Consider the following 20368-nt stretch of genomic DNA (forward strand, 5'->3'; position numbering starts at 1 on the left):
GGCCATCATCAGGTGCCCAATTTGGGGGTAATGGGTTTGAGCCCGATTCTATGCTTTTTTTTCCGTTGGTTCAAGAATGAAATAGTAAGAATGTATTAATTCTGAACAAAATTTTATGGTGGAAAATTGACATTGAAATATTGCTTGCGTGAAGACGGATTTAGGATTTGATTACAAGGGTAGGGGAGCTTGTTCGTAAATGAATATTTCCGAAGTTGTAATTTCGGTAAGTTTCTCCTTTTTGGTCTTAAGGTTGGGTAATCGGGTTTTCCTGCAGCTGCTCGATTTGCTCTGTAAATGATCTATCCCAAATTGAATGGCAAAGTTTCGATATCATTTTTGAAGGGTAGAGTTTCGATTTCATTTTTAAATGCCCAAGTTTCGATCTCATTTTTGAATGGTGAAGTTTCGGTCTTATTTTTTAATGGTGTAGTTTCAATCTTATTTTTGAATGTCGAAGTTTCGATTTCATTTTTAAATGGCAAAGTTTTGATCACATTTTGAAAGGCCAAGTTTTGGTTTCATTTTTGAATGGCGAAGGTTCGGCCTTATTTTCGAATGACAAAGTTTCGATCTCATTTTTGAATGGTGAAGTTTCAATCTCATTTTTGAATTGCGAAGTTTCGGTCTTATTTTCGAATGACGAAGTTAGATCTCATTTTTGAATGACGAAGTTTCGATCTCATTTTTGAATGGTGCTGTTTCGATCTCATTTCCGAAGGGTGAAGTTTCGATCTCATTTTTAAACGAAGAAGCTTTGATTTTGTTGAGAATGAAAAAAAAAAGTAATGACAAATTTGTATTTGCAGGGAGTTTTGAGGGTGCGACTAATTGAAGCGAAAGATCTAATGAAGATGGATGTTGGGATGTTGGGCAGAGGCAAGTCTGATCCTTATGCTGTGATCAATGTCGGTTCACAAGAGTTCCGTACCAAGACGATCACCAACACTGTCAACCCCAAATGGGATTTTGTCTGCGAGGTAAACAGTACTTTTAATTGGTGCCCAGTTTAGTCACTACTTTTTATTTATCGTTGAATTTTTTTTTAGTAATCACTAGTAGGTTTTGATGGGATAACCATCTGATATAAATTTTAAGCATTAAAAAAAAAAAAAAAAAAAAAAAAAAAAAAAAAAAAAAAAAAAAAAAAAAAAAAAAAAAAAAAAAAAAAAAACTATATACAGATATTCAAAGAACAGTGTTGTGAAATTTGTAAGCTTAAAACTAATTAATTTTATAATTAAAACTAATTTGATTGAAATACATAAAATGTACATAATAAACCCATTAATTAAATAAAAAGTCCGTTATATATAATGCCCTATACAGAGGCAATAAAAAAAAAGATCTTTTATTTATCGTTGAATTTTTCTTAGTAGTCACTTGTACGTTTTGATGGGATAACCATCAGATATAAATTTTGAGCATTTTTTTTTAACAAAAAAAACTATGTACAGATATTCAAAAACAGTGTTGTGTAATCTGTAAGTTTAAAAATGTACATAAAATAATATGTACATAAAATGTACATTATAAAATGTACATAATATGTACAATGTGTATAATGTACATAATAAAATGTACAGAATATGTACATGTACATAATATGTTCATAATGTGCACAATATGTAAAATGTACATAAAATGTACACAAACATAAAATGTACATAATAAAATGTAAGCCTAAAAATTAAAGTACATAAAATGTACTTTAATGAACCCATTAATTAAACAAAAAAGTCCGTTATATATAAATGCCCTATACAAAGGCAATGAAAAAAGATCAAAATTAAGTCAATTGCTTGTTTTATAAAAAAATTAGTTGCTTAAATTTTTCCGTAGAAAAAAGAAAACAAACTCTGAGGTCAGTCTTACTAGTCAACTTAGACTGAGACTTTAAAAAACTTGGGTAAAAAATTTTGCTTTGATTTTACTTAAAACTTTGCTTGTAGTTAAATTAATTAATTAAAGTAATCTAGTTAAAACTTCAGCTTTAACTTAATTATATATTTAGAATTAATGCAAGTAAGAATTATTGTAACACATGAGCAGTTTATTCAAAACTAATTTTCTAATTATTAAACTAATTAAATGTAGCAGCTTATTTTTTAGGTAACTTGAAATACCTATAAAAAATATAATTTTAAAGTTCTTGATATGTTAATTTTTTATTTTTCATGAACACACAATTTATGTTCGTTGAACTAATCAGTTTATAAAATTTCAGTTTTAATTCAAGGGAAATTGATTTTATTATAGTCCAATTTTCCATTTTGACAGCTTAATCTGAAGTTAAATAAAATAGCGTAGCATTAGCTACTTATATGAAGGATAAAATGTTCTTTGTAAAGTTGATGTATCTCTTACTCATGAACTTCTTACTCATTTTAGTTCGGTTCAAACGTTTAAGAACCTTCAATTTTTTGTTTTGTAAAAAAAAAAAAAAAAAAAAAAAAAAAAAAAAAAAAAAAAAAAAAAAAAAAAAAAAAAAAAAAAAAAAAAAAAAAAAAAAAGAGTGCTACTCGGTCTATAGTCCAATTTTTAAGATGGCAGAAGAAGTATTTCTATAAAAATTTGTATTTTCCATCTAGATAAAATGTAAAAAAAAAAAAATATTACAGTATTTTCATAATATGTTTACAAGTAAAAAAGTAATTGAATCCGAAAAATAATTGATTTAACAAATTATTAATTAAAACTTTTTATTTTGTCATGTATTAGCTGCTGTAGCTCATTTTTCGCTTTTTTGTCCAATAGTTTCCACTTTTTATTCTTGAGCTTTGAGGTTTGTGTTAACTGGATTCAAAGTTCAAATTTTCAACCAGTTTCACTTATTAGCTTTAATATTTTAACGTAACCACTTTGACAACGTTGAACCTTGTGAGATTGGTTCGAAGGAAAAGGGAAAAATAGATGTTTTAAATATACGGTTTTGTGTTCTAATCACTGCCTCCTTCAGTAAAAATTTTGCCCCATTCTTTGGAGTTTCAGTATTCAAAATTTGGAGCGAGGTTTGCCTGTTGAGATATTCCTGAAAAATTAGATTTTTATTTTGACTTTTTTTTCAGTTTTATTTCTACATGTGTTAGATGCATTATTAAAAGCGCTATTTTTATTACACAACTGGTTGTATAACCTAGAGACTAGTTTAAGATCTCATTCTTCCAGACATATAAAGAGTTATAAAAATACGAACCTTTTGGCTAGATAGTGACTAGAAAAAGACATTTTCTGTGATAGGAGCCCTCAAACTAAGTTGTAATCTTAAGGCCTAGAATCCTAGTAGAGGATGTTTTTATTTAAAAATTAAGTCTTTAAATTACAATTAATGGCTAAAAATTAAAATCAAAACCTGAAAGCTATTTTTTTTTCTATTTTTACTTTCATTTTCTCGTAACTACTTACTTGTACTTGCAACAGGACTTGGCGTTTTTCACCTCAACCGGGATCTGAAATTCAGATGTTTATTGGGAGTTTGTTTATTCGTGACCTCTCGAAACTCACGGCCATTTCTACGTAAGGTACTCAGACACACCAATACAAATTGGATTTAATGTATAGCATAAGTACAGCCAGGGTTGTAGTCGGAATAGGGGTTTCGTGACCTATTCAGTTAAACAGTTGTACAAAATACGATAAAGTAATTTTGTGACAGAAGAAAGTTAATCAGATGAATCAAATTAGTTCATCAGATTAATCAGATAGTTAGATTAATCAGATTAGACAGATTAATCAGAGCCTTTGAGCTTTGTGCTAATCCCTGACTAAGAATTCTAATGATGGAAGATTTTATTTTAAGTAGGTAAATTATATTAAAACCTCATAAAAATGGCCTATCTATGACTCGCATATTCATTTGTTATGTAATATACCACAAAAACGCTTTATTTATGGATTATTTATATTTCTCATTTTTATTTATAATTAAATAAACCATAAAAATGCCTTATTAATGGCTCTTTTAAATAAATAATTTATAGTTAAAATGTACTTGAAAAGTACCTCTTTTATAGCTCATTTATGAGAGTGTATAGGCTACCATAAAAATGGCTGTCTATTAATGGCTCATTTGTATGGTTCTTATAAATGGCTTATTTATATATATTAAAATTTTTGATTTATGGCTCGTTTATGGCTCATTAATATGATTATTCTAAATGGCTCAATTATGATAGAATGTACCATAAAAATGGATCATTTGTTGTTTTTTTAGTAGCTCTTTTACATGGCTCTTTTATATGCGTCATTTATGATAGAATATACCATAAAGGTGTCTCATTTATGACTCGTTTAAGGTTCATTTATATGATTCTTTTAGATGGCTGAGTTATGATAGAATATACCATAAAAAAGGCTGGTCTGATAGCTCTTTTACATGGCTCTTCTATATGGATTATTTGTGATAGAATATAAAATGGCTCATCTGAATGCCTCATTATGGCTCTTTTTTTATGGATTATTTATGATAGAATTTACCATAAAAGTGTCTCATTTATGGCTCATGTATGGGTCATTTATATGGTTCTTTTGTATGATTATAGAAAAAAACTAGTTTTTTAAACTGAAAGTAAGGAGCGACATTAAAACTTAAAACGAACAGAAATTACTCCGTATATGAAATGGGTTGTCCCCTCCGCAATCCCTCGCTCTTTACGCTAAAGCTTTTAATTGTATTAAAAAGCAGAATTGTGGCAAAGAGTCAAACTTTAGCGTAAAGAGCGAGGGATTGCGGAGGGGACGACCCATTTCATATACGGAGTAATTTCTGTTCGTTTTAAGTTTTAATGTCGCTCCTTACTTTCAGTTTAAAAAACTAGTTTTTTTATATAATTTCTGAACGTTTTTGAATTAATGCATGTTTGATTTTGGCTCTCCACACATAAATTATTAAAATGAAATTTGCATATTAATTCCTTTTTTGGCTAAATGGCTTTCTCTTAGTTTTGATCAGACGATTTTGAGAAATAAGGGATGGGGAAGGAGGCCTAGTTGCCATGTAATTTTTCGGTTACATTAAAAGGCAATTGTAAATTTTAATTTTTAACGAATTTTTTTATTATTAAAAAATATACGTCACTTAAGAATTAACTTACGTAACAAACTTTTATATTCATTAATTTTTATTATGTATATGAGGGGGTTTGTACCCTCGTTAATACCTTGTTCTTTACACTAAATCGTAAGTTTTGTCATTTCTTTAAGAATGACCCCTGAATCAGAAAGGCCGTAGAATAAATAGTTGAAATTCCCAAAAATACTATAGCATAAAGAGCGAGTTATTTATCTCCTCCTAAATACCTCGCTCTTTATGCTAAAGTATTTTTAGAACCCCTCATATGCGTAATAATCTCTGTCCGTTTTAAGTTTCAATGCTACTCTTTACTTTCAGTTGAAAAAAATTTCCATGTTTATTTTTTCATTGTTTTTTATAGTAACTTTAGAAAATCCTGCGCCCTTTTCATTGAATTTCTGTTCCCCCATGACATATTTCTCCAAGAAAAGATCCTCCCACATAGCCCCCTCCCCTCAACCCCAGCCCCAAAACCAAAAAAAAACTGAAAACGACTGTACACTTCCCAATAACCATTATTATATGTAAACACTGGTCGAAGTTTGTAACTTGCAGCCCCTCCCCCAGGGACTCTGGGGGAGTAAGTTATTCCCAAAGACATAGTCATTATAGTTTTTGACTATGCGGAACAAAATGGCTATCTCAAAATTTTGATCTGTTGACTTTGGAGAAAAAATGAGCGTGGGAGGGGGCCTAGGTGCCCTCCAATTTTTTTGGTCACTTAAAAAGGGCACTAGAACTTTTCATTTCCGTTAGAATGAGCCCTCTTGCGGCATTCTAGGACCACTTGGTCGATACGATGACCCCTGGAAAAAAAAAACAAAAAAAACAACAACAAATAAACACGCACCCGTGATTTGTCTTCTGGCAAAAAATACGAAATTCCACATTTTTGTAGATAGAAGCTTGAAAATTTCGTTATAGGGTTCTCTGATACGCCGAATGCGATGGTGTGATTTTCGTTAAGATTCTGTGACTTTTAGGGGGTGTTATCCCCTATTTTCTAAAATAAGGCAAATTTTTCAGGCTCGTAACTTTTGATGACAAAAACTAAATTTGATGAAACTTATATATTTAAAATCTGATGAAAATCTGATTGTTTTGATGTATATTTTAGCATCAAAGTTCAAATCCGTTTTTTAGAGTTTCGTTTACTATTGAGCCGGGTCGCTCCTTACTACAGTTCGTTACCGCGAACTGTTTGGCTAGTTTACGACAAAATATGCCATAAAAATGACTCTTTTGAATTTTTTGTTTAAATGAATCATTTATGATAGAATAAGCAATAGAATTTTTTTTCTATTGTGATTTTTAAAGCAAAAAGAATCTTCAATTTGTTTCTTTTCTTCATTAAAATTTTAGTACAAAGTATATGGCACTGGTGGTCAACATTTAACTGTAGCCTTGTTTGATGAAGATGATGTAAGCCAAACGGATGACTTTCTTGGAAGGTATAAACAGATGGTGATAGTTGCCAGCATGAGTCTCTCTCTCCCACTGCCGCTTCTTAATTAATTTGCTTATTTTACAGCATTTTTCTTTGTATTCTTTTGGTAAATTAACAGGGTTCTTTCAGCTAATAGGTCATTTAACTTCTATTATTTCACACATTTTTTTCCAATATTTTAGATTGTCTATATGAGGTAAAAAGATATTTTAGACAAAAAAAAAGATAAAAATTTTAAAAAAACAATATTTTCTTGGATACACTTTGTTTTGCCTTTTTTTAGAAATCAAAACGTCGCCTTTTGAAAATCGAATCTTTAACTCCAAATCTATGTTTCTAACAAGCGGATAGTCCTTCTTCAATCATGGACTCTGAATGATAATGTTGTAAAATATTTATTATCAGCCTTCACCAGATCAAAAAAAGTTTCTAAACCCAATTCTGCGCAAAATTGCGTTCCTGAATAGCAGAAAACTGCCACAAAACGGTAATTTGACGAGATACGTACCTCACATTTTATTTTTTACGTCTTACGCATCCATTGCCAAGGTAATTTGATGCCATGGTAGTATACTGGTTCTTTCAGCTATAAGGTCATTTAGCTTCTATTATTTCACACATTTTAGAAAGATAGTTGTCACAGGTAGTAGTTGTAAGCTTTTCTGTAACTTGTATTAAGTATGCCGTATTCTGTAAAGTCTATTGATTTTATTGTTTTTAAGAAAATGAACTGTAAAACTATACTAGAGGGGAGAGGTCATGAGTTCCTGGGGGACTCGGATTTTTTTTTCTCTTCTTTTAGTTCATTTACTGCCAACTAAAATAATAAATTATTATAGCTTCGTATTATTAGTAACTTTTTACAGTAAAACTTGAAACGGGTTTGCAAAGATGATTAATAAGTTTGTAAAATAGTTGGTGCATCGAAAGAATTCAGCATGTTGGAGTAGTAGAGCTGGGTTGACTCTGGCTGAGCTTAAAAGACCATACCAATGACCCCCGTTCCAAACCAAATAATCAGCGACACCAAGACTCGAACCCCCTAACCTCAGGATTTCAAGCCCGGAGCGCTAACCACTCGGCTGGGACGGCCGAGCTTAATCTTATATATTTTTAATCAATATAATAATTCGGTTCTTTTGATATATCTATTGATATCAAATTCCGTTTTTTAGAGTTTTAGTTACTATTGAGCCGTGTCGTTCCTTACTTGCAGTTCGTTTACACGAATTGTTTGATTTAAAAAGAAAGGGCCACAGGAGATATGGAATTATTTAAAATTCAAGAGGATCACAGTCTTAAAATGCATCACATGTCAACATAATCTACAAATGAAATTTTGGCAACTAGTGCCGCAATCAAAATAACCCACAGCTGCCAAGTGGCACAATTTGGCACAAGTGATATAATCGTTGCCACAATCATAGTAATTTAAGAGAATGATCCAGTTGATTACTGTCCGTATTCAGCACAAAATATTGTTGTGAGTCACTTTTCAAAGTGAAGTTTAAAGAATCAGAGCACTGTTCACAACTCAAAATCAAGCAGTTATATATATATATATATATATATATATATATATATATATATATATATATATATATATATATATATATATATATATATATATATATATATTTATATATGTTTGTGTGTGTGCTTGCTTGAAGATGTACTTCAGAAAATGAAATTTTATAACTTCTGTCGTTCTTGATATTTTTATTTTTGTATTGGTTCTTGCAATGATAGATTGCTGGAATACGGCTCCACGTTTAGTGAAGCTTAAACGTCTCCGATATATAACGTCTTATAGTATTCATTAGTAAATCTCTGTCCCATCTACATAGTTTTCCATACTAAAAATGGTCCTTTTTTAATTAAAAATTTTCCCTTTTCCTTGTATTGGTTCTTGCAGTGATAGATTACTGGAATACGGCTCCACGTTTAGTGAAGCTTAAACGTCTCCGATATATAACGTCTTATAGTATTCATTAGTAAATCTCTGTCCCATCTACATAGTTTTCCATACTAAAAATGGTCCTTTTTTAATTAAAAATTTTCCCTTTTCCTCCTAATATGGGTAATAGTTTTTTTCTTATAATCGGTAAATACTTATTTTAAAAGATTTTGGTGATGATTATGGTAAAATTTTTTCCCTTTATCTCTTGAATTGATACTAACGAAAGCGTTTTAACCATGATAAGTTTTACTTATGGTAACTTACGATTATGGTAAGTTTTTGTGAAACATTTAGCACAACAAAAGAGACAAACTAGTCTGTAAATAAAATTACTAATTTGAAAATGTGGGTGTGTTGAAAGGGTTGAGCATGTTTAAAACCCGTCTTCCAGTTTTCGGTGCTTTATCTTAATTAATACAAATTTTAAGTCAAGTTTGGGAATGGGCCTGTCGAGTTTTGGGGAGAGGGACAGAGGGCAAGTGTCTAATGATTTGGTCTCCAATCTGTTTAAAATTTTTGGCACCGTGAGACCCTGTTAGACTAGAACCTATTCTTGGTGAAGTAGTGATGCAGGATGAAAGAAACCGAGTCAAGTCAGGCTATCAAAATCGTTTATCTGCATTATCTAGGCAATAGTTTGGGGGATCTATTTCCGATCTTTCTTGGATATTACCCAAAGGTCTCGTTTTCATAGATTCATCTAGGTATGTTTATTATATATTCTCAATGCTGTACCATCTGGAGTGTCTACCGTAATGAAAACTCACCGAAAAAAAATTTGAAACTGTTTTTTTTTTGGATAGGTCACAGTGGAATCGATGCGTTGTCAGGTTTTATCAGTTCGTGTTTGGGATTATGATCCTCCGATTTTAGGGAAAAATGATGATTATTTAGGCAGGTAATTAAGAATTAAACTATTGGCATGTGTAAAAGAAACTGTGAACCTACTAATAATTACACACCTAAGCACACACCTGGAATCAATTTTCCTGTCACTTCTCTTATCCCATAAGAACAGCTTTTGGATACTCCAACTTCCAACCAGAATATATTCCTAATGTAACACCCATAGATATAACTATGAAAATAGAAAAACAGAAAACAGCAGGGGTTCACCCAGTTGACATCTCAGTGGGTCTATTGTAGCCCTTGCTGTGTGTAGAAGTAGTGTACATATAATTGCCGAAATAATGTATCCATTGCTGCAATGATGAAGCGAATTCAAGCCAAAGAGTATGCCGTACCCATATCTGCCTTTCAGATATGGCATATATTTTGCAAATTAGTCTTTAAGGCCTGTCGTCAATTTTCTGTTATTTCTCTCATTTTATTACGCTTCATGGGTTTAGCTTGAACACTCTGTAAACTTTCGTTCATTTTACTGCCCTGAAATTTCACACAAAAAAGGGACGATTTTGAATTATTTTTCCCGTCTTAAAATAGGGCGAGGTCTGACCGTCTGACATCTTGATGAATTTAGTCGCAGTTTTAACGTGATAGCATAATCATCTCTCCAGAAATGAAGAATAATATAATTTGCTAATGAAAATGCATCACAGAAATAAGCTTGTTATATCAAAACACATTTTAATACGGAAGTATACAGTATGCTACATTGGCATGCAGATTCCAATGAAGATGTAGCGTGTAGATGCACAATCAATCAATCATTTATTAATACTAAAAAAAAAACACAAAGAAAATATTACAAGCATAAGAAGGTTACTTGGCCCACGGAGCTTGGCTTGTAGTGATATAAATATCTGCAGCACTAGCGGATATTTCAATACTGCATGTGTGCCCGGTAAGCATAGCCACGTGACGCCATTCAGAACAAAGGAGTAGGTTGGGACTTGAGTACTGAGTCTGCCCTATCCATTCTACTCTAGTTTTTGGAGTAATTAAACGAGAATTTCCTAGCAGATTGGATCACTAAGGGTATTTTGGATAATAGTGATGTTCGAAAGTTTGGAGAGACCTGTGGATCGTTGGCATCACATGATCTTCTTACCTTTTTAAATGTCGTTTATATAAATATTTAAATAAGAAATGTTTGGATTAAATACTCCTAGTTGACACATAGCATCAGATGATGCAATGATGCACGTTTGAACCTGATTGGAACGCCCTTTTTTGAATCCCCTTATGGCTTAGCCTAGGAACATTTTTTTTGTACTTTGGATTTCCCTCGGCCCAATGACTTAGGACTCTTAAGCTTAAAACAGATGACAAACAAATGATTTTGTCTTCCATTTCCAGGTCTTCTACACTTGTTTTCCCATCCAATAAAGATGTTTGACCCTTTTGATCCAGAGAATGATTTGCGGAAGTTTCGAACTAATCGTACACCCAACATCGAACATCTCCCCCTTTTCCCTTTAAAAATCCCATGTGAAACGATTGTTCATTTACATTATCTATAGCCCTCTTCCACAGGGACTATAGTGGTAATGCCATATCAAAGGCGAGTTTAATGGACCTTTTTAGTATTTTGAGCAGTACAGGTGTCTTAAAGTTTCGATTAGATTGCCTTTGGAGACTTGGGAAGGGGAAGCACAAAAGGGCACAAGAAGGGGCTGGGCTGGCTTCCAATCAGTTTTACTACTATAGGGGTTCTAGAAATTTTAATTTCAAATCGAATGAGCCCATTCTTAAGTTTCTTGCAATCAAACATTCCATAAGCAGTGGCTGGGAAAAAATCTGGAAAAAGCACCAGAGCTCCACAGTGCTGACTCTGACTATATATATATATATATATATATATATATATATATATATATATATATATATATATATATATATATATATATATATATATATATATTATATATATATATATATATATATATATATATATATATATATATATATATATATATATATATGCAGAAAACAAATTTTAAAGATTAATTATTTTGCCTGATCATTAGACTGAGAAGTGGAACAAATTTTGTTTGATTATGATTTTTATAAGAACTGCCTAGATATTTGAAAAAAAAGGGGGGGGGGGGTGAGCCTCTCAATCCCCTTCGTTCGCGTTTCTTGAGTTGTGCACGGTGTGACCGTGTTTCATATAGCTATCGACCATGTTATTTTAATTATTATATTTGTATGACTTGAAAGTAAATTTGGTCATTTGAGCTTGTGAGCAGTCATTTTAAAACAAACCATTCATTCAGTCATTAATAATTGAATAATTCTATGAACATTATACTATTATTAAAATGATAGTCCAAGAGCCTGTTGGCCACTGGCATAAAAAAGAAAAGGATCTAGCGGATTAGTAAGGACAAAAAAAATTGATTATGGCTTCTGAGCCTCTCCCTATTGAAAATAAGGATTATAGCTCTACACACTGAAAAATCTCCGTCCCATCCAGTGGCACCTACACATTGAATACATCTCTATTAGTGGGATTTTAGAAACTTATAACAATATCCTTAGGCTTGTAACCAACAACCTCATACTTTAAATACAGCTTTTGTGAAAACACTAAAAACATTAAAATGTGAAAACGTGCATTATGTATTTTGTTCCTACATGTGCATTTTCCAATATCGGGGCTATGCCATTTTTGTTTTTACAGTTCACCATGTTTTTTGGGTTATTGATTCAAATTGAGACCAAAACTGTTTTTTTAAAGATGTTACTTTTCACTTGTCGGATATTTCTGCCTCTTTGCACTAATATAACCATTTCTACTAATTCCTTGTCTTTGCTTTTTTGTATGCTTTTAGTTGTAACTCCGCCCCTGCCCATTTCAGACTTGCATGCCCTCTCTGTGCTCTCACCCTGCTTTCAATATTATTGTTACTATCATGGACTGGGACAAGGGAAGAAAAGATGAAAAACTGGGAAGGTTAGCTCATTCTAGGTTCTCTTCTTATTTTATTGTCGAAGCTGTTCACAAAGCAGATAGATTTACTTTACTTAAGGTTTTTACCCTCAAAGGGTTTGGTTGGCTCTTAAATGTGTCTACTCTTGAAGCACCAAGTACAGTGAAAATGAAACATTTGAATTGATTAAGTGGAAACCTTCACAACCATCTATATATACATATATATATATATATATATATATATATATATATATATATATATATATATATATATATATATATATATATATATATATATATATATATATATATATATATATATACATATATAATATATATATATATATATATATATATTAAAATTATTTAAGATTAAATTCCGGGAAATATTTTGTCGTTTATTTCCGCAATTTTGGTAGTAGTGACTGCAAAAAAAAAAAAAAAAAAAAAAAAAAAAATCCTGGGTGAAAAATCTGCCACAAATCAGTAAAAGCCCAACTGCTTAAGAAAATGTAGCTTTTCCTGAAAAGGTATATTTGTATTTGGGGTTCAACAGAATTTAATTGTTCGAATTTTTGTGGAAGAAGAACGTTGTGAAATTTAATTTTAGTTTCGCTTATTCATTTCCACTGTTTAATTGGCAACGCTGCTGAAAATGTGATTTTGGCCTATTTGAATTGGTTAAGTGGGAACTTGTCTTACAAAATCATTGAAAACTGGGAAGATATTTTTTAATGGAGAATACTTCGTTGTGTATTTTTGCACTTTTGGTTGCAGTGAGTACCAAAAAAAAAAAAAAACTTAGTTGAAAAACCAGCCAAAAATAAACTAAAACCCTAATAGTTTAAGGAAAAGTAGCTTTTCCTGAAAAGATACTGTTGTGTTTCAACATGTTCGCATAACAGCTTAAGAAGGTGTAGGATCCATTTGAGCTATAGTTGTTCTTTGGAAGTCAATAGACTGTTAATGTGTTAATTTTTTACAGATGAAAAATATTTCCAAATTTAATGCATTATTTTTTATTATTTGTCTTATGATTCAATGGGGCAACACTGACAAAATTTGGTACTGCTTTAGCGGCTTAGGAATTTTGAAACAACCGAACGAAAAATCTTGAAAAATCTTTGTTTAAGGTAAAAACAGGCATGACATGTGTCGAGGAGGCAAACAATGTTTTTATTTTTATGTCTTATGTACTATAAAGAAATTTTTTGGGAATAGGGATTAACAGGCGAAAATGACCATTAAATGATTTTCCTTTGCAAACAATATATATATTTTACCGGTCCTTTTCCTTTATTTACCATTCCTTATTTTACTGTTACTATATTTATAAGTTCCTTATCCTTAAGAAACTTTTATGAAACACGAATTAGTAGTCGGGAAGGATCAAATTATTTTCAACTGAAGACTATTTTTTTTTAGATCTTTATCTCACTAATTCTCCCCTAAACCTTCTTTGGTCTTTTTAAGTTGGTCCTTAGAAAACATGTCATTTTAGTGACTATTTTCTGTCTTTAATTCACTCGTTTCAATCGATTTTATTAATGTGTAACACCTTTGGTTTTTCCCATCTTGAGTAACGTATATTGAATTCTAGTGTATAAAATCTGCTAGGCAATATCAAAATCTCAAAATTCGATCCTCGCTTTTCCCACAGTAATCCTACAATAATCCACAGTAATCCACTACAGTAATCCACAGTAATCCACAGTAATCTACCATTATATGCGAGACACCTTGTATCATAGACCTGAAGAAATGCCAAATTAGTAAATTGAAGGAATTGGCAGTCAGTAATCGACTCAGCCGGACTTTTCGAATCTGGTACGTAGTCCGAATTAATGCAAACTAAGTAAGTTGAAAGAAATTGAAGGAATTAGCATTTAATAATGGATTGGGGGTGAAAATCTTAGTAAGAATATGTTTCTCTGAAATAGGCTTCACTTTAATCCCATTTCTACAATTTGTCTTTGCTACTATATACTGCAACTCATCTTTTTTATGGATACGGAAATTAAAATTATTCAAAAGCGAAAAAGTAAAAAGGATTCTTATGTTCGCAGTGTTGTTTCAGTTTTATAACAATTTTGGAAGTTTCGGTTCTTCGCAGTTTTTTTTTTTTTTTTTAGATTTATAAGTGTTTTTTTTTATTGTTATAAGTATTTAGAAAGTTTTGTTTCTGAAATTTTTTTTCTTCTTCTTTAGAGCCACAGTGGATATACACAGTTTAGTGAAAGCTGGAAAGAAAGAATTGGTAAGTAAAGTAAAATAACTAGATAATTGGTAATTGGTAAGTGATAATTGATAATTGGTAAGTCTAGTAAAATAACTAGAGATCTGGAAAATCCTCACTTGCCTGTTCAGTTGACAATAAAAATGGTAAAACAAGCGGATAGGATAGTAAGTAATTTTTTTCAGCTGTCCTAGGCTGATGAAACTATAAGGTATGGATCTACGGCTTAGTATTAAGACTTGGGTGGTATTTCCAAGTTCTATGTATAATAAACTTTTCTAAGTTACACTGAAAATGTACTGCAGTGCTTTTTTAAGCATGCTCCTGTAATTCAAGAGAGATTAACGGCTAAAGCATCCTTTTCCTAAGTCTGATCTAAAGAATCTTTCAAAGTAATTCTAGAAATATTAGAACCTATTTGTAAAAGAACCCTAATCCCTACTTCCCATTACGCCCCCTTCCGTAATCACTTAGAACCCGTTCTGGCTGGCTGAGAGCATCAATAGTTGATCGAACAATATTAGCTCCAAGATTTACTAGATAGGTACAATCTATCCTGTGGCAGTGCCTTGGATCTCTGCTTGGCAATGCGGGGTCTTAGCTCCTATCCCACCTGCCACAAGGGATGTGCCTGAGCAACGATGTGCAAGGGATTCAAGGGATCCCTAAGCAACAAGCTAGCTATCCGTACTTAAAAAATACCGGGCAACCGACACGTCGATAATTATCGAGACCCTATGTGCCATCAAATGCTCTAGAGGAACTTTACCCATATCCTCGCCATGAATGGGCCTGAGGGAGGCCCCTCCTACCCCTTATGTCCTCCAAAAAACTGAAACACATCGCTAATTTTTAGTTTTTGTTTAATATTATTCTACCGATACGAGTCTCTGAGATACGATACGAGATACCGGTATCGAAAGATACCGATACGAGAAACGATTCTCTGAGATCTCTTCCTCCTCCTACACCGTTTTGGAATCGTAATCATGCGGGGATTTTTAGTATCTATATTTGATGTCTAGTCGGGCTATTACACCAGTCCTCTTGACATCATGAATATTAACGCATTACAACTCTTTTGGTGCATGGTTATTCCGAAAGCATTTAAGGAATGTTAATAGTGCATTAAAATCTAATAATAATATATCAAACACATATAATTACATTCTGTAAAAACCAAAACACTCACATGCCCCATGGTTGTTGGGAGCCATGCTTGAACTCAGCCATGGTTCAGACTTGCCTTAAGGAAAATTTCAAAATGAAATAAACTAAAAGTTAGTAATAAAGCCCTCAAATCAAAGTTAATAATACATTGTTATTAGTAATTAATTGTCATCTCACCAGATAATGAATATGTTTCAAAGTTAATAATTAAATTTTGATTACATGAATCGCTCAAATTACTATGTGATATTCATGAAAGTGAATTTACAAAAAAAAGCACGGTTTTTCCAGGAAACGATGGACCACACGTTAACGTGACTAAATTTTTGCGTCGAAATAGAACAAAAATTGTATTTATCCTCAGGGCCGCCGGGAACCATGGTTAAGCCGAGTCATGAAGCTATCTTTGGTTTAGGAATTTTGGCTGTGTCAACTGATGTAGCATTTGAAATACGGCAGTGTGTTTTTATTATTACTGTAGATATTATTAACTATGTAATTGATCTGTGTTATAAACCATGGGTTGGCAACTTTTGGTTGTGAAACGGCCAAATATTTACGTGGGGATATTAAGCGGGCCGCACTTAGGTCGCATGTCATTACACTGTAATGTAGTATTGTAGGTATACTATACTGAATAGAGCATATCTATAATATTTATAAACACAGATTTAAGTTCAAAGATAAAGCACTTCATTGAGCACATCATTGAGATTTATGTTGTTACATTTGACTTGCAATTTTTTTTTACATTAGCTTGCATTTTATAGTAGCGACCCGTAGTATTGCGTCTAAATGTGTATCAGATAACTGAGGACAGTGTTTGTTTTTCGATAATTCTGAATTTAAAAAGTACTACTTGAATTTAAAAAGTACTTAAAAAGTACTTTTAAATATGTACTACCGATAGTAATTATTTGCTGAGCGAACCTTTTTAGCTCCTTGTAGTTTTCAGAGGAAGAACTTTCATAGAAATCCACCAAATTTGTTTTTTTCTTAAAAGTTATTTTAAGTCTGGTGTCACTTTGCAAATCTATCACTTTGATTCGCAAACCACTTGGTATATTACTTTTTGAAATCTGCAAACCGGTTTTCAAACTCAGTTTGATGTTGTATTAATACTTTTTCATTTTAGTATTTTGCCAAACAAAATTTATACCTAGTTTTTTCTACTGCTTTCTTGTAATTTAAAAATGATCGAGTTTTCTTTCATCGATATGCGTTATAAATAGTGTTAGTTCATTTCAAATGCCTTAACACCTGAATACATCTGTCATATCAATTTGTTTTTGATCAACGCCCATAACGCCCCCCTCTTCACGCTAAAGTTTGACTCTTTCTCGCAACTCTACTTTATAAAACAATAAAAAAGACAATCATTAAGTTTTAATGAACTAAAAAAGAATAAACAAATAAAGTCTAAAGGCAAAATATTTTTGGGGGTATTTCCAAAACTTTATAGTAGGTTTACTAAAAAAAAAAAATTGTAGCATACCAAAATAATTGGTCTGGATGGTTGAACATCAAACTAACTGTGCTAGATGGTGTTTATGGATTTTTTCGAGAATGCTAGATGCCGCCCCCTTTCACTCTGTTGTGTCTTGGTATGGCGTATACTGCAGTCCGTCTGGTGCGTTGCGGCAAGAATCTTTACAACAGATCGCTTCTCTTTTTTCTTTTTTTTTTCTCTTTTTTTTAAACAGATCGTTTCTCGTTTTTTTTACAGTATGTCGTTCCCAGTTTCCCCCCTTTTTTTTACAACAGATTGTTTCTCGTTTCCCTTTTTTTAGCAGATCGTTTCTCGTTTTTTTTTACAATATGTTGTTCCCAGTTTCCCCCTTTTTTTTACTACAGATTGTTTCTCGTTTCTCGTTTTTTACAACAGATCGTTTCCCGTTTCTCGATTTTTTTTACAACAGATTGTTTCTCGTTTCTCGTTTTTTTTTTTTACAACAGATTGTTTCTTGTTTCTCGTTTTTTTTACAACAGATTGTTTCCCCACTTTGTTCTTCTCAATTTCTCAGTACTTTAGCCTCTCTAGCCCTTCCTATGTTATACCAGCTATGAATAACATACTTTTTTTCAGTGGGCAAAGCTTGAAGACGTTCAGAAAGGGGCTATTCATTTAGAGCTCACCTGGTTTGCCCTTTCAAAGGATCCTCTTCGCCTCAAGGATGTGAGTATTTATTGCTTTGCTCAAAATTAGTTCTCTTGAATTCCCTTCTTCTTTAACGTAGTTTGTCTTTCTTTTTTTTTTCCTCTTTCAGAAAACAAATCATTATCAGTCATATTAATAGTCATTTATTAGTCATACAGTCATTTTTTTAATGTATGTATAATTCAACTACAAAATTGTTTGAAAGAATAATGAAGAAAATTGACAATTTTTATTTGTGCATGAACGTGAAACCTTTCTTCGTTGTGGTTTCAATAAAGAAATAAATGAATCGTGAATGATTCAGCTTCCAAACCAAATGTTTCATAAATTAAAGAATGCAGAAAGGTTGCGAAGAAGCTGTTTTACTGGTAGGTGCGTAGGCTTGGTGGCGGGGGGCGTGTCAATAATAAAAAGACAGTTTTTATTTGGTAATTTCGATAGGAAGAACCCAGTAATCCGCTAAAATTTCAGTTTTTATTTGGGTGGGGAGGGAGAAGCTAGAGGGCACTAGCTCTCTGCCACAACCTTACATTCCCAGCTACTGGATCTGATTATAATTCAACAAAGGTTAATTCTTCAGCCAGGAAAATTGGCTCAAAATTTCAAATTTAAATTCGCAAAAGGCTTTAAATTAAGTCAAAAGAAAGCAATGAAAAATGGACCAATGATAAAGATAAATCGACGTAATAAACAATGTCATGTATGAGTAATCGAATTAAAACGTCGCATTTATCGTTTGTTTCAGCTGCCAAGTCAATCAACCCCATTGAACAATTATTTTATAATAGGGCGGAGAGAGAACACATTGCCAGTTTTCATTATTACATAATTAAACCAAATTAAAAATTAAACCAAATTAAATTAAACCAAATTAAAAAGGAAAAAGAAACATGTGTCCAAAATTATTAAAAACACATTAATAAATATGTATACCCCTAACATACCAACCCTAATATTTAGCCCTAAACATAGGGCTAAAAACTAAACAGCATGATGACGTTCAGCTTCTCTTTGAAGTTGAAGTTGTCATTGAATATCAACAGGTTTTTAATGTTTTAATTTTTACAGAAAAAAGAACTGTTGAATTTACTTAATTATGTTTGCTGATTTGTCTTCGCAGTCCAACATGGCAGCAATGGATAAAATAGGAATCTGCCCTATAAACTTCAGGATATAACTTCAAAATATATGTCAGTGATTTAGAGTAAATTTTTACCATGCTTTGAGCTCCTCGCCAGTTTATCAGTACTGCCTCTCAAGCTTCTTCATCTATTCCAAGGAAAAGATTGAAGCCAATCGGTGTTAAGTTGAGATTATATGGTGGATGTATGAGAATGTTCTATTTAAATTATTCAGGGAGCAGTTGGATTGCCCATCAGCATTGCTAGAATGGTACAATTGTACCGTATTTGGTACAATTTAAAGGTTTTTGTATGATAAGGCACAATCACAAACTTTTTTGCACGATACAAATTTTTCGGTACGTCTTGGTTTTGTTTGCTCCTTTCTGACTCGGATGTCTGTTCAATTTGTATTCTATTGAAAATTTCCTTCTTGTTATGTAACTTTTTAACCTCCTGTTCAGATGGTACAAATTAATTTCACGCGGTACAATTTTAGTCGGTAAACTAGTATACTTTATTTCAAAGCGCTGGCAACACTGTTACCGGTGCTGTCTGAGAACGGGCACTATCATGGATCTGAACAATTTCAGAAGCCAGGAGACCTCTACTTCTGTTTCAAATAGCTCTCCATAGACGTTGCAGGAAGTTTCACAATGAGAATCTGCAGTAAGTGCTATTCCCCAGTAAATGTTGTGGCCCCAAAACCAGGGCCATATTATAGCACCGGTTATGGATTATTTTTGACCTCAGAACCGTTTAAAACCGTCAAAATTCACTTAAAATCACTGAGGGTGGCATTTTACATAAAAAAGGTACAAAACATGGAAACAGGTATGACAAATACCTCAATCGTTAAGGTGAAAATGCAGAGGAGTAATATTGATTTTACATGATGGTGGTAAACTTTGGTAATAAAATGGTTATTTTATGTTCACCCATTTTGGAATTTATATAGTAATCCAAAGAAAATAGAAAAGATTTACAAACACTCAAGATTCAAAATGGTCATTAGCCAACTGTAGTTTGAATCCCACCGTTATAACAATTTGGACTGTGAAAAAAGTTCTCCTAATTAAGCTCCCTTTTTCCCACCCTGTTAAAAGCAAGCATACATTTGTAACTTTTTCAATCCTTTATAAAATGGAATAGTTTACCCTCGAAACAGCTCCTTATGATATTCCACTGCCGTGCTAGCAGCAGAAGAAAAGAAGCCATGCTGTTGTGGTAAAGTAAAAAAAAATTGGCTTAACTTACATTTGTAGTCAACTCTTTTAAACTGAGTAAGTTGCACCTGTGGGGCTCAATTCATTTTATTCTATCTCATCAATTCGTGATCCATATTTTGGTTCAATTCACCTTCGTTT

General features: G+C 32.3%; 1 protein-coding gene across 11 annotated transcripts in view; it reads left to right on the top strand.

Annotated features, from left to right (window-relative positions):
• LOC136038539 (extended synaptotagmin-2-like) overlaps positions 1 to 20368 on the top strand; it is a 210858-nt gene that overhangs the window by 101634 nt on the left and 88856 nt on the right. For 5 of the 11 annotated variants that reach the window (XM_065721656.1, XM_065721659.1, XM_065721650.1 and 2 more), the window contains 4 exons: positions 810 to 980; positions 6434 to 6522; positions 14525 to 14573; positions 17809 to 17898. In XM_065721656.1, coding sequence (XP_065577728.1) covers positions 810 to 980; positions 6434 to 6522; positions 14525 to 14573; positions 17809 to 17898 — 399 coding nt within the window. Of the gene's footprint in view, positions 1 to 809; positions 981 to 6433; positions 6523 to 9281; positions 9377 to 12242; positions 12338 to 14524; positions 14574 to 17808; positions 17899 to 20368 lie in introns of all 11 variants that reach the window. The other 6 variants (XM_065721652.1, XM_065721648.1, XM_065721651.1 and 3 more) reach the window with 2 other exon arrangements.

Source organism: Artemia franciscana, chromosome 18, assembly GCF_032884065.1.
Source record: "Artemia franciscana chromosome 18, ASM3288406v1, whole genome shotgun sequence".
Lineage (NCBI taxonomy): Eukaryota > Metazoa > Arthropoda > Branchiopoda > Anostraca > Artemiidae > Artemia > Artemia franciscana.